This window comes from Mandrillus leucophaeus, unplaced genomic scaffold (assembly GCF_000951045.1).
Source record: "Mandrillus leucophaeus isolate KB7577 unplaced genomic scaffold, Mleu.le_1.0 Scaffold260, whole genome shotgun sequence".
Classification (NCBI taxonomy): Eukaryota; Metazoa; Chordata; class Mammalia; order Primates; family Cercopithecidae; genus Mandrillus; species Mandrillus leucophaeus.
The window spans coordinates 2,799,508-2,813,303 of NW_012102699.1; the positions used below are offsets into that span (position 1 = coordinate 2,799,508).

The 13,796-nt window shown below is 38.0% G+C and overlaps 1 protein-coding gene across 1 annotated transcript in view; it reads right to left on the bottom strand.

Moving 5' to 3' along the window:
- PCSK5 (proprotein convertase subtilisin/kexin type 5) overlaps positions 1-13,796 on the bottom strand; it is a 485,048-nt gene that overhangs the window by 257,130 nt on the left and 214,122 nt on the right. Inside the window, exon 10 of the mRNA XM_011984097.1 lies at positions 8,869-8,969. Coding sequence (XP_011839487.1) covers positions 8,869-8,969 — 101 coding nt within the window. The remainder of the gene's footprint in view (positions 1-8,868; positions 8,970-13,796) is intronic.

The window sequence follows — 13,796 nt, forward strand, 5'->3', positions numbered from 1 at the left end:
TGCCTACCTTAGAGCACTGCTTTGAGGATAAAATGAGATTACCAGTGTAACACTCAGCTCAGTATTTGGCATAAAGCAAGCATTCAATGAAGGTTGACTGCTGTTTTTTCCACCGTTTTCTTTCTTCATTTTATCTTTTTGCACTATGCAACATCTCCACACTCAAGGGGGGCCAATGGCAAGAAGAATCTTTTGGGTCACAAACAGGATATCACTGTCTGATGTACTATAATCTTTACTGGTAGGGATGATACTACCAGGCGTCACAGACTTACTGCTTTTTCTGTGATATGCAAACAACATAATCTTTTACTTCATCTTACTCACACATGAGGTGGTTACTCAATAAAGTTCAGAATTATGAATAGAGAAATGAAAACTTAATCTAAGATGGTAAGAAATAATGCAATCTTATAAACACACAATGTCTTTCTTTTTGTGTTGCATGTTCTATTGCAGGTATTACAGTTCATTTCACTATGAATGTGTCGGTTGGAGCTTTCAACACATCAGATGCCATAATCAATTTGTTGATGTCAGGATGAATAAAATCTTACATGTTAGTAAACTGACATGCTTTCAATCTGTCCTTTTTATTTTCCTTATTTACTTTTCTCTCCTAGTGATGGCAAAATGCATTATGATTATAAATTTTTAAACAGAGGAAAAAAAAGAATGCTGGAATCAGTTAATACAAAAACTAGATTCCAATGCCACTAGGAACAATTAGGCTCTTCTGAGCAAATGACACCAAACAATTTTAACTTTTATATGACAAAACTGTCCTGGAAGTAAAAAATTACAGGGCAAGACAATGTAGCCATAGGCTAGATCAATTCAAAACTCAATCGAAGAAAACTTAGCATATAAACAGATTAAGTTTGAATTGTGTTTCAATATAGAGTAGAGGAATATAATCTGAGAATTTTTAAATACAAAAACAGCAATATTTGATGAAGAAGCCATCCAATGAGTTATTATGCAATGAATCTTTTAATATGCTTTGACTAAAGTGATTAAGTAGCAGGCTATGATGTGAAACTAATAGACCCTAAAAAAAAGTCATCTTCTCTTTTTCTTAGCAAGAAAAACTATATTTGATGGTATTTGGGGTGTTACCATAGGCACTATCAAGAACAAAAATGTCCTGGCAATGAGTAAAATCCACAAACCCTCAAGAGACTAAATTTAATACTAAATTTCACATATTTCTTGTAAACTCACTAATACATCAGTGGAGTTTCTAAGCAATCTTATCGGGTAACTGCGTAAAGGTTAATTTGCTAACACTCTGTTTAAATTAAAAGACACAGAAGCAGATGAGCAATTCATAATGTAAATAATATTCTCTGTTTTCTTTTACTTTTTAAAAATGGGAACCGTCTCAGTCATTGACAGCAATCATGATCTCTGGGTAGGCACCTTTCGCGGATTAATTAACTGATGGGGAGGCTGGTGTACCAGAGCACAGTCAATAATTGCCAGAGAAATTTGCTACGGGTCTTGTTGCAAAATCTGTAGGCCCAGAGACTTTCTTGTACTACTGGATTTTTATGCAGCTTCTAATCCCCAGAAACCCATGGGAAGAATAAAGGATATCTATTTCCATAGATGGTACCACAATTTACCTGAGTTTAGCAAAGAAACTAGATCTTGATTTTTTTTTTCCTTTTCCCAAAGGCACATATGTAATTCATTACCTGTTGGTTATACCTACAAAATATACATCAAATCTACCCACTTCTCTCTGTCCCCATTCCCATCACCTTGACCAGATTAGCCTAATCTCTCCTGCACTACTACACTGGTTTCCCAAATGGTTTACTTGCCTTGCTCCAGCACAAACTGGATATTTATAACATGAGACACTTCCAACATTTGACACTTGAAAATGATACTTCATCAGCTATACAAGGAAAAGATCTGGCAATTGCAACAGGACTGACAACTATTCTTTGGGAAAAGCAATCTTTATTATTACAGTAATAAGAATAAAATGTTTTTAGTAACTAATACATTTTTCAAAACATAGCTAAGGAAAAAGAGGCAGGTAACAAACAGTCTCCTAAGAACTTTTCTGTCTTCAGTTCAGTCTCTGAGCAATTCAACTATCCAACATGTTTCTTAGTTTTCTCATCTAGGGAAGGAGTTGGAACACACTGGCTACATTTAAAGATAATCCAAGGTGAATGAGCCGTTGACCAGGGCTTTTCCAGTCATAATAGACACCTCTGGAAGCTGTAGTTTTTGAAACCATTAGTTAAGGTACAAAGTTGAGTCCAGGAAAAATTGGCTTCTACATAATTTGAACTTGAGAAGGACTAGAGGACAGAGTGTATTGTCTGTGTGTATGTAGACATAACAAAGCTATTTTCATGCACAGTCCTGGCAGAAGGCCCGTGGTAACTGCTCTGTGGGTCTGGTTACAATTATTTCACTATAGGGAAGAGTTCAGGACAGTACATCCCTTCTCTGTCCGCTAGGCCTCAAGTCGAAATGTGCACTGTTTTTACCTTATAAACCTTTTTCAGCTCTCCTCCCTGGTTTTCTAGTTCTCTTCACCCCTTCACACTGTATGCCCCAAGCATTCATACCAGAAATCTCAGCAAAATTTTAAGCCCAACATCCAACGCTCCAATACACAAAAACTCTTAAGAGTGTGTGAAAGGAAGGGCGTGTGGAATACCTGCTTCTTTACCCTTGTATTTGTGTGGAATCAGGGCACATATGCTTGTAGTTCTCTCTGTGCAAGCACTTTCTAAGTTCTAATTAAAATAAATAAAACTGTCGTAAAAGGAAAAGCTTGGTATGCCCTCTGCAATTTTACCTCAATAAGCAAATACACTTGTGCTCCCCGCCCACTGCAGCATCTCACAGAGCTGCATGTGGCCCTCGGGAAAATTTTTAATGAGACATTTTACACTAAAATGTGTTTTTAATTTAAAAAATACAAAGATGATAAGACTAGTTTACAGGATATCAGTACTAAGATGCTAACCTCAATATTAAGAAATGTTTATGTCTATCCTTCTTCTGTAGCCTCCGTTAACAGTGCGCAGTTCTAGAAATCTGACGCACCCCTCACCCCAGTGAGTACTTTAACTCAGAGCTGGCTGGTTCAAAACTCCAGAACCCCTTCTCGACTGTCCCACATATTAACTTCTCACAATCACTGTATCCCAAATATTCTGGTCATTTTCCAACAATTTTCCAACACTAGAAACACATAGGTAAGACAGATTATGATGAAAGGTGAAACAGAAACAGAGTGGTTGATTCATCTGAATTACGTAAGATTTATATAGACGGACTTTTTAGGTTTACAAGAAATGCAGATGGTCAGTTTAATTTCCTGAGAAAATTTTCAGGATGGATTTGTGAAATCAACAGCATATGGTGTGAATCATCCTTTGGCTCAACACTTCTTTAACTTTTCACACTTTGACCTTTCCATGTCTCGAATGATCCCTTCCTCCAGATAAAAGGTAGAGGGGCTTCTCTTGGAAGGTGAGAGGGGGAATAACATCATGTCTTTATTTTAGCCAGGTGAAGTCCACTTCTAATGAATGATAAATCAACAGGATGAGAGACAAGTTGAGGCAGTATGGGAGAAAGAAGTCACTAATGAATATCAGCTAAAGTATTTGGAAGGTAAAAGTAATTAATGAGCAATTCTTTAACTTCTCTAGGACTCAGTTCCATTGTACAAAAAATAACGTTGGACTAGATGAATTAATTAAATATTTGTTGAGAATGGACCTTGTTCAAAACACTATGCTTAGGTGTCACGGAGGATACAGATTTCTATGGAACCAATGTTCCAATTTGAATCATCAAAGCCGGGCATCTCTATTTTCATCCAAGTCCTGCACCTTCTACAACCTTCCCCCCAGAATGATTTCATTGAATTCCTTAAATAATTTGCATATATCTGTTAGTGTACATTTGCTTCCCTAATGAGAATATATAATCCCCTGAAAGCAAGTGATATATATTTTATACATATTTGAATTATGCCCTAACTTAGTGCCTAGTATGCTTTAATTTTTTGCAGCGTTCAATATATTGGTTATATACACATAAATAAAGATAAGATATAATCCTTATTCTCAAGGAATTTAAATTTAATTTGCAATAGGAGGGAAAAGATAAGTAATAAGGAGAAAGTAGATGAGCCTACCTAGAAACATGTGAATGTGTATATATATGTGCATATATAAGATACCAGAGGGAGCTAATGTTCAATATGCATCAGGTATATTTCTACTGTAGAAGAGCAGCTGTTATTTTAATTTATTTTCTAAATTTAGATCTAGATATATTGGGTTTTCGCACAGTAAGGTATTCTTGTGGCCTCTGAGATATGAAATGTAAGAAAAAGGCTTTGGGGTCACTTACAGCAAGAATTCGTAGGAGATTCTTTATACCAATACCCTTTTAGGAAGTTTTAGATAATTTCAGATGTTTCAACCTGACTCAGTCCCTTTTATTTACCATTCACAGTATAGTGTAACGTTTCTTGATCACTGAACATATATTCTTCGATTTTCCAATGAAAGACCCTTTGCAATTAGAAGAAGAAAGGTTCCTTTGATGAACTTAATTTTTGTATTTCCTGAGTTGATGCTGATATTTTTACATATGAAATATTCCACTAAAATAAGCTTTTCTTTGCTAATAATTGCAGATGGGTGAGGAAAACTTTCAGTACAACTTATTATTCTGAGCACTCTGTACTTTCATGAATGTTAGTTAGACTTTATTTTATAAACCATTTAATACAAACCATCATTTAACAGCAAGCTCTTTTATTTTTTTTCCCCATAGGTCCATAGCACTAGGAGCATACACTAGGATCTAGATGCAAAACACTTACAGACAGAAGGTGTCCTGGCCAGGTTGCTAAGCTAAAATTAGTACAGCCATCTTTCATTTTGGTTTTTCATTTAATAAACCTGTTTCCTTGCATACTCGTTTTATTTGAACTTTTTGAGTTAGGTTACGTAAAAAGACACCATTTAAGCAGCAATAGCCCAAATGATATCCTATAATCACTGATTACATGTTCCCTATTCACTTAGCTGAAACACCAGAAAGTTACCAAAAAAAAAAATCCACACACACACACACAAAATTCGTACTGTTAAACCCTCTGAACCAATAAAAATGTTCTGAGGGTACCACAACACAAAAAGTTTTTTCTCCCCTCATAAGATTAAAGTATTTTCTCTTATTCTGAAATTGTCCATAATTTTTGGAAGCATCTTTGAGAGCAAGGAGGAAATCTCCCACTTTAGCAGAAAAGCAAGACTCATGATGAGATTGTCAAAGGTGGCTGATCTGCCCGCCTCAGTCTCCCAAAGTGCTGGGATTATAGGCATGAGCCACTGCGCCCAGCCTTAGCAAAGTTATTTCATGATCAAACTTGTTATGTTTGAATAAGAGATCTGGATACTTTATCTGTTTCTATGTTTTGTATTTCATTCCACTTCTTTTTCTTTCTCCCCCACGACATTTTTTTTGAGATAAGATCTCATTCTATTGCCCAGGCTGGAGTGCAATAGAATCTGGTGTGATCATAGCTCACTGCAGCCTTGAACTCCTGGGCTCAAGGGATCCTCCTGCCTCAGCCTCCTGAGTAGCTAGGACTACAGGATGGATGTATTTATTTTCTTTTCCCTCAAGTTTCCTGGGAAGGCTTTCGAATGGCAGAGAGGCCAATGGTAGAAGCAGCATCACAGAAGGCACCACAGTCCTACCCATGCAGGCAGACATCTGGAACGTAAGGAAAGGAGGCTGGGGAAAAGCTCAGGATCTAGTTTTCTCTAATGTTCCTAGGACTGAGTAAATACAGTAATCTAGTGATGTTCAGAGAAACAATACTTTTCTCCTGATAGTACGGAGATAGCTAGGACATGCAGTTAAATAGGGACTGGCAGACACCCGCAGCTTTTCATTCAAAGGCTCAGCATATCCAGTTACTAAATGAACCCTGACAGGCCATGCATTCCCAGCGAATAGGGCAGTATCCTCAGTCATAACTCTGCCTAACTCTGTGGCTTTCTCTCCTCTCCTCTTAAAAGAGAGTATCTTGTAGATCTTGCTCCTCAACTTGTGATAGTAAAGGCTGAATCTCAAAATACCAAAGTTCAAGTGCTGTTGAGAAGTAATAGTGTAAGAGGAGATTGCAAGGGGTGGGGCTGGGTAAATGAGTGAGGCACATGTACAAGGAATAGGTTTAGATTTAGAGCAACTGCAGCCTTAATGCAGTTGGAGCTCCTCTCTTTAATTTCTTAGTTTTAGGTATGTTTCACATTAAGCTGGAGGCCCAGTGCTTATTGATGCTAATTTAACATCAGTATCTGACCCACCCTTTTAGTAACTCAGACCTCTTTCCCGTAATTTTGAGCTTCATTTTACAGGCAAATATTCGTCTGTACAACAAACCAATGGAGTCACAAAAAAAGGTTTGTTCTTTCTCAGTTTATCAGATAGTTTACCATCCATTTTGGCCCCACAATTGGAGTGGACTGTTCACATCTTAAAACACAGTGGATTTTCCAGGTAGCCTGTATCTTAGGAACTTCCTTCTACTCATCACAGTTTTGTCAAAAATAGATCTTTATAAATGCTCAAAATGCAAAAGAGAGAGAGAAAAAAAAAAACAGCTGTAGTCTTTCAATGTGTTACGCAGTCCGAAGTGACCTTATCTCAGGCTATTTGAGGCACAAAGCAAGATTTTTACATTTCAGCTTAAATCATGATTAAAACAACTTTTTTTTTTAAATAATAGTGTTATAGTAATATCTCAAAGAACTGAGTATCACCTAATTCTATGTAGCAATAGTTACAGTATCAGGCTGCCAAGTTTTAGTTTGAGATAGCCTTTGAGGGAGAGCAGGACAGAGGAATTCCTAATGTTTTTTCTTTTAATATTTTGTGGAAACATATTCCAGAGAAACAATCTAGAATTTCAGAATAAAAACTATGTATTTTTCAAAACTCCTGGGTAGAGTTCACCAAATTAAAAACACAGACACTTAATTGAGACTTCTGCTGCCAGAACACGTTAGTGAAAAGTTGTAAAGTGAGAATTTAATAGGATAAGTGCCAGTTCCTTGCTAAACCCAAACTTTTAACACCTTAAAAGATGTAATATGTTGAAAATGACTTCATATTTAACCTCGTCAAAAAGAAAGAAATCCAAATGTTCATGTGGGCTTGGATATCTCTCAATGTCAAGGCTTGGGCAAGAGGCCACCCAGAGACAGGGCACCATATCCACAGCCCATGTTCTTCCCCCAGTTTCAGTCCAACACATGACTTAGCAATTTACTGTATCCACGTTATATTCAGGTCCAGCTGCCTTAACATAGGCTCTCCGTCTTACAGAGGGGCAGCTGCGAATGCTGGGAAATTACCCGTGTCCTGAGAATGAACTAGCATGATTCTTTTTTTTTTTTTTTTCTTTTTTGAGATGGAGTCTCGCTCTGTCACCAGGCTGGAGTGCCGTGGCACGATCTCGGCTCACTGCAAGCTCCGCCTCCCGGGTTCAAGCGATTCCCCTGCCTCAGCTTCCCCAGTAGCTGGGACTACAGGTGCCCGCCATCACACCCAGCTAATTTTTGTATTTTTAGTAAAGATGGGGTTTCACCACGTTGCCCAGGATAGTCTCGATCTCTTGACCTTGTGATCCACCTGCCTCGGCCTCCCAAAGTGCTGGGATCACAGGCATGAGCCACTGCGCCCAGCCACACAGTTCTTATTGTAATCGCTAAGCCTCTTCATTATCTTCATATTCCTTCCCTGTCACTGGCTATTGCGCTACTTCAGGGTACAACTAGATGAATGGGCCTTTCCCTTCCTCCCTAGGGCAGAGGTGCAAGGCTATTTTTAGAATACCGCTTATATCATTAGTTCAGTTCCTTTTTCTTATGATCTTCCGGCAGGGAGAGCCTCAGAGAACAGGCCTTCCACCCCTATTCTAAAATTGGACAAGACGGGTTTGGAATTCAGATTCTTTTCAGAGATGGTGCCTGTAACATACATGACACAAAACCTCCAGCGGGGGGCTGAGCCAGCACCTCACAATCAAATACATGAATATTTCACAATAAATGTTATAAATAATACTGTAAATAGCCTCAAATAAGTATATGGCAAACTTTGCCAAAAAATGAACTCCAGTGTTAAATTTGCAAAAGAACATTCAGTTTTCCTGGCATTTAGCATTTTAAAATTGAGGACAAGAGATTTTAGATCTGTATTATTAGGTTTTCAAAAAGTTAAGACAAATTAACCTATTTGCTCTTAGAAAAAAAAGAGATGGGGACCTATTTACAAATAGCCTAAAGGGGTCTTTCACAGTAATCTTTTTGACATAGAATTTGACTATATTGAACAGGATTTGATATAAGTGGGTTGTCCTAATCCCTGGCATATTCTATTCTGCAGAGCCAGTCTGTGACTGTGCTATTGTCGTGGAATCTGAGCTGCCTAGTCATGCTTCAGAGCAAGGGACCAGAAATGGGCAGCCCTAACCTCTCTGGGACGCTCAGGAACATTCCCAGACTAGAATAAAAACCTCAACAAGGCAAGAGAGGGAGCCAACTGGCATGCATGTGCTATGACTCCATAATAAAGTAATTACACAGTTTGATTTTTTAAGCATGTAAAACCAAAAACCTTATCTTCTTAATATAGGGGAATTTTTTTTTTTTAAAGCCCAAACCTTTGAAGTTTTAAAGGTGGGATTGGGAAGATTATATTCTAGGTTGTCGTGCTAGGGGCCATATACAAGGAAAGGGGTACGTTTTCCCTGAGATCAGGGGTTGTCACCATTGAAGACATATAGAGATCAAGGCTTACTTGGCTTCCAGGGCCAGTGCAATGATGCCTGCAGCCATGGGGGCTGAGGCCGACGTCCCAGTGTGGTTGTCCGTGCAACGCTGCCTCAGATCTGTAGTGATCTGGAAAACAAAGTGAAAAGTTTAGATCTCTGAGGCCAATGTGAGTTATCTGCAAGTAGAAAGAAATATACTCACAAAAATAGAATAGGGGTATATGTTAAATACTTGTTTTAAATTCCTTGTTCCTACAAGCCTGTAAATCATATCACTTCCAGAGAATTGCCTGCGTAGATCAACTCTGAAAAGGGAAGGGTTTGGAAACTGAACTCCATTTCTGTTAAAACCAGGGTGAAAACCAGGATGAGCCTATGGATGAAAACACAAAGACTGTGCAAATACCTCTTTAAATTTTGCTCTGTAAGCATCTTGCTTGCTTCTCCCTAGTGCCAGTTCTGGTTAAAACTGAAGTTCTTTCCTTGCCCCAACATTTTAAAAGAATCAAACACATTGTATCAAATCCAGACACTGAGCAGGCATTGGCAACATACAGAATAAAAGTACACAGTCCCTGCAGCCCAGAACTGTTACCTTGGGGGTTCAAGCCAAAAGTATGCTCTGCCATAGAAAGAACCTTTGGTTGTGGACCTGTTTCTAGAATCAATAGAAATGTTGCATGGATGAACCAAGAGTTCCTCAAAGACATAACATGGATACTAAAAATAAGGCTGAAGCCAGTGTACTTGATATGCAATTACAGCACTAAGTGTAAGCTTGTATATTAGAGAAAATTAGTTATTTCTCCATTTTATTTTTTAATCAAAATGTGAGAACTAAGTCATTTTTATCCTCTTGGCTTAAATCCAGTTCACTTCAGCTGTGACGGAATAATATTATCATCCAGCAAAGGCAATGTTTCTCAACCTTTGTTTCATTATTTTCTCACTATGGAAAAAAATACATTAAATTTAAATTCTACTTAAATACTATGGAATAAGATTCTAGAAACCACTGTAATAGCTCTAAGATTTTTAAAATCCTCTCTCTTGGACAAGAATCCATTTTTTGACCTCTTGGGGACATTATCACCTCTGGGGGAGTATAGAGGGCTGTGAGAGGAGTTAGTGGTCTCATTGAAGTTACTGGAAGACTATTAGTATCTGTCTTTGGCATCAAGGCAAGTATATTACCATATATTACAGATAAAGGTCAGCAGAAAGGTGAAGGGGGATCCAGGCAGCTGAAAACAAAGCCCTCTCCTTCAAAGTGCTTCTTTCCAGAGGAGTGTGAAAATCAGTTAAATTTGGTTTGGAAAAGAAATTTGATCTTCACAAGAACAAAGTGCTTTATAGCTCCTTAGAGACAGAGTCTCACTTAGAAGTTTATTCTAGGTCACACGAAGATGTCTGAGTAGACTCTTTTATGACCTCTCATGGATCTAGATAGGCATTCTGGCTGATTTAGTTTCACATGAGACCGTAAGTTCTTACTCTTCTTTCTTCGTTCCTTTTGACAATGCTAATGTTATCAGATTACCTGTACTAGATGGATGTGGGTACTGATATAAAAGGAGTGAAAGAATGAACAAAGATCTATAGAACTCCATAGATAGGGTGGTGGGGAAGGAGTCAAACCTTTCACTGTGCGTTCCTGAATGAGTGAACGGTGTGCAAAAACCCTGAAGCCATCTACTGAACCTCGACATCTGATGCTTGCAGGATGTTTGGGTAAACAGGGCCCTACCCACTTCTATGTTAAGAAATCGGGTTTTTCATTGTTGACTTTAAAAGGTATTCTTTTACTCTGTTAAAAAGCATATAACATAAATCTACCCTCTGAACAATTTTTATGTATACAGTACAATGTTGTTAACCATATGTACAAGCTTGTACAATATCACTAGGTTTTTTCATCTCGCAGAAGTCAAACTCTGTACCCATTGAACAATTCCCTATTCTCCCTCCCCTTATCTCCTGGCAACCACCATTCTTGTTTCTACTGCTATGTGTTTGATTCCTCTACATACCTCATGTAAGTGGAATCATCCAGTATTTGTCTTTTCATAATAGGATTATCTCATGTAGCATAATGTCCTGAAGGTTTATCAATATTGTACCATATGACAGGATTTCCTTACTTTATAAGGCTGAATATATTCCATGATGCCACATTTTCTTTATCCATTCATCTGTTGATGGACACATGGGTGGCGTCTACCTCTCAGCTACTGTGAAGAAGGCTGAAAACGCACATGGGGGAGCAGAAATCTCTCTGAGACCCTGTTTTCAGTTCCTTCAAATCGTTAATTCCAGAAGAGGAATTGCTGGATTGTGAAAAGGAATTGCTGCCTCATTTGAAATTATGGGTGAATTTGCAGCCTGATTTTCCAAAGCCCTAAGTCAATGCATGAACACCCCAGAAGTAGCCTGTTTCCAGGTGTCCAGATCTGCTGTTGTTGAGACGGCCTTGCCTGCATTCTTCCTATTTTACCTCACCCCATGGTCACATTCCTTTGTTCAAGTTTTATTTTTTTTTTTCAATGATTTGTGCCTGGATTCAAGACTTTTCATGATATTTCCCCACTTGGCTCTCCTTGCTTATTCTTCAGCTGCACCAGACACTTTCAATGCACAGAAACAAATCCAGAATAAACACTCCAAGTGTGTGCAGCATTTGAGTCTAATAAATAACCACCTTCAGCCAACCTCAAATGTGAACAATCAAAATTTTATGATCTTGCATTTGCAATAGGAATATGCTTCGTCTGTACAGTGACCAGGTATCTATGCATACAACATATACTTTAATTAATATAAAGTCACTTAGTACATTTATATATAAACACAAATGAAGTGTTAAATGCTATTAATGCAGGCAAGTCTGTGTAATTCCAAATCCCCATTGTGTTATAATTTTTTTCAACCACTTGAAATGAAACTTGAGACTGGTGGCTAGGGCTGGATGGGGTGGAGGAGAAAGGTGATGGAAAGGAGTAGTTAAAAGGAATGGGGAGAAAAGAAACAAAAACATCCCCCGCTCCCTTCTCATCCTGCTTGAAATGGAAGTTCCAGCTGGGTCATTTCATGAGGACGTTACTATCAGAGGGAGCAATATTTAGGTGTACATTGCTGGAAAGATCTAAGGCAGGGTTTTCGTCATTAAGAGAAGCCACAGTATTGGAGTTTTTGTGTCTATCTTCAGAAATAAAAGGCAAAGACCACCAAAGAGCAGGCAATCTTGAAGAAAAATGACATTATGAAAACTGGAACCACATGGAATATCCCCATTAATCACAACACATGTATATAGGATCTGACAGTGTAATTTAAAGGCAAGTTGCATTCAACAGTTGGCCCACGACATGGGGCAGGGAGCGCAAAGATTCTACATGCAAGCACTTTCACTTTAGATTCCATTTTAAAGAATGTCTCAGAATTTGGTCTCAATCCTGATGGCACATCTTGTATGCTCCAGATTCCCCCAAATTCACTACACAAATCAGAAACAGAATTTTTTCTCCAAAGAACTTCTCAGATTGCTCGAGAAAATATCATTTGTGCCCATCAGAGTGATGGAAACTGGAAAGGACACCAGGCCCTGAGCCAGATCAAAGCTGTCCTGATCAGCAAATTAGATTTTCAGTATCTCTCAGGATCAGTAGCAGATGGTTTTTTGGACTCCACTATGTTAGGGATGTCATCTTCCTTTGGTGAGAAGCGGTGGATATTGCTCAGGTTTAGACAGCCTCCACTAAGATGACCCATCACTTTTTCTCACCTTAAGCAATTATTTCCTAATATTTCACATTTCATTACTTGTTCTGATCAGACATTTGGTTTTAGCCTATTGATGTAATTCTCCAGGGAATCTCAGTTCAGATTGACTTTGGCCATAAGTGACAAGCTTTTACAGCAACCCCACATTCAAGCGTTTCTCTCTCCTTGATATCTAGTGATCTATTTTACTTTGAAGGTGCCATATTGTCTCATATCTGTTAAAAGAGCAACTGAACAGATATTTTTGAAACATGAAATGATTTTACTGTCTGTTAGGTTGAATTTGTTTCTGGTGTTGATTTTGATTTGAACTAGAATTGTGCCAAGAAAGCTGTTTCAGACACAGCTATGGGGGAGAAGGGCAGAAACTAAATCTTAAATGTGTCAATGAGTAAAACAGAAGAAGCTGATTTATTAAGCACAGTAAAATAAAAAGGAACTGAAGACTAAAGAAAGCTTTTTGCGTCCACAGAAGTCACAAAGACTGGTGAAAAATTCAATCATGACTAACAAGTCCATACAAAATCCCACTCTCATGTTGCTAAAAGAATCTGTAAATGTGAAGTACAAATAGATTTTGCTCACAAATGGAGGGTTGCTATCACTAAAGAAGAAGCCCATGTTATATCGCTTTTGTACCTCCGTAATGTTCAGCTCAGTTCCATGTACCAAGAGGCACAATATTTATTTGCTAAGTTGAATCCCTAAAATCAAGCCCCTTTATATTCATTTCATTCTATACTTCAACTCTTCCGTTCATTAGAAAACAGTCAAAGTCATTCTTTTTCCACCATCCAAACAAAACTCACAGAAGTTTGTAGTCAACCTACAAAAATTATGTGTGCATATATGTATATACAATCCAGGGTTTGAAGTACAGCTAATACTCTCACAGGTACTATAGGTTGTGTATCCCTTACCCAAAATACTTGGGACCAGAGGTGTTTTCAATTTCACATTTTTGCAGATTATGGAATATCTGCATTATACCAGTTCAACATCTCTAATCTGAAAACTTGAAATGCTCCAAAATCTCAAACTTTTGGGATGTCAAAATGATACTCAAAAGAAATGCTCATGGGAATACTACAGATTTTGAAATTTTGTATTAGGGATGCTTTATCTACCACCAGCTACCTCTAAAACTACCTCTAAAACTCCACTGCTTCCTCTA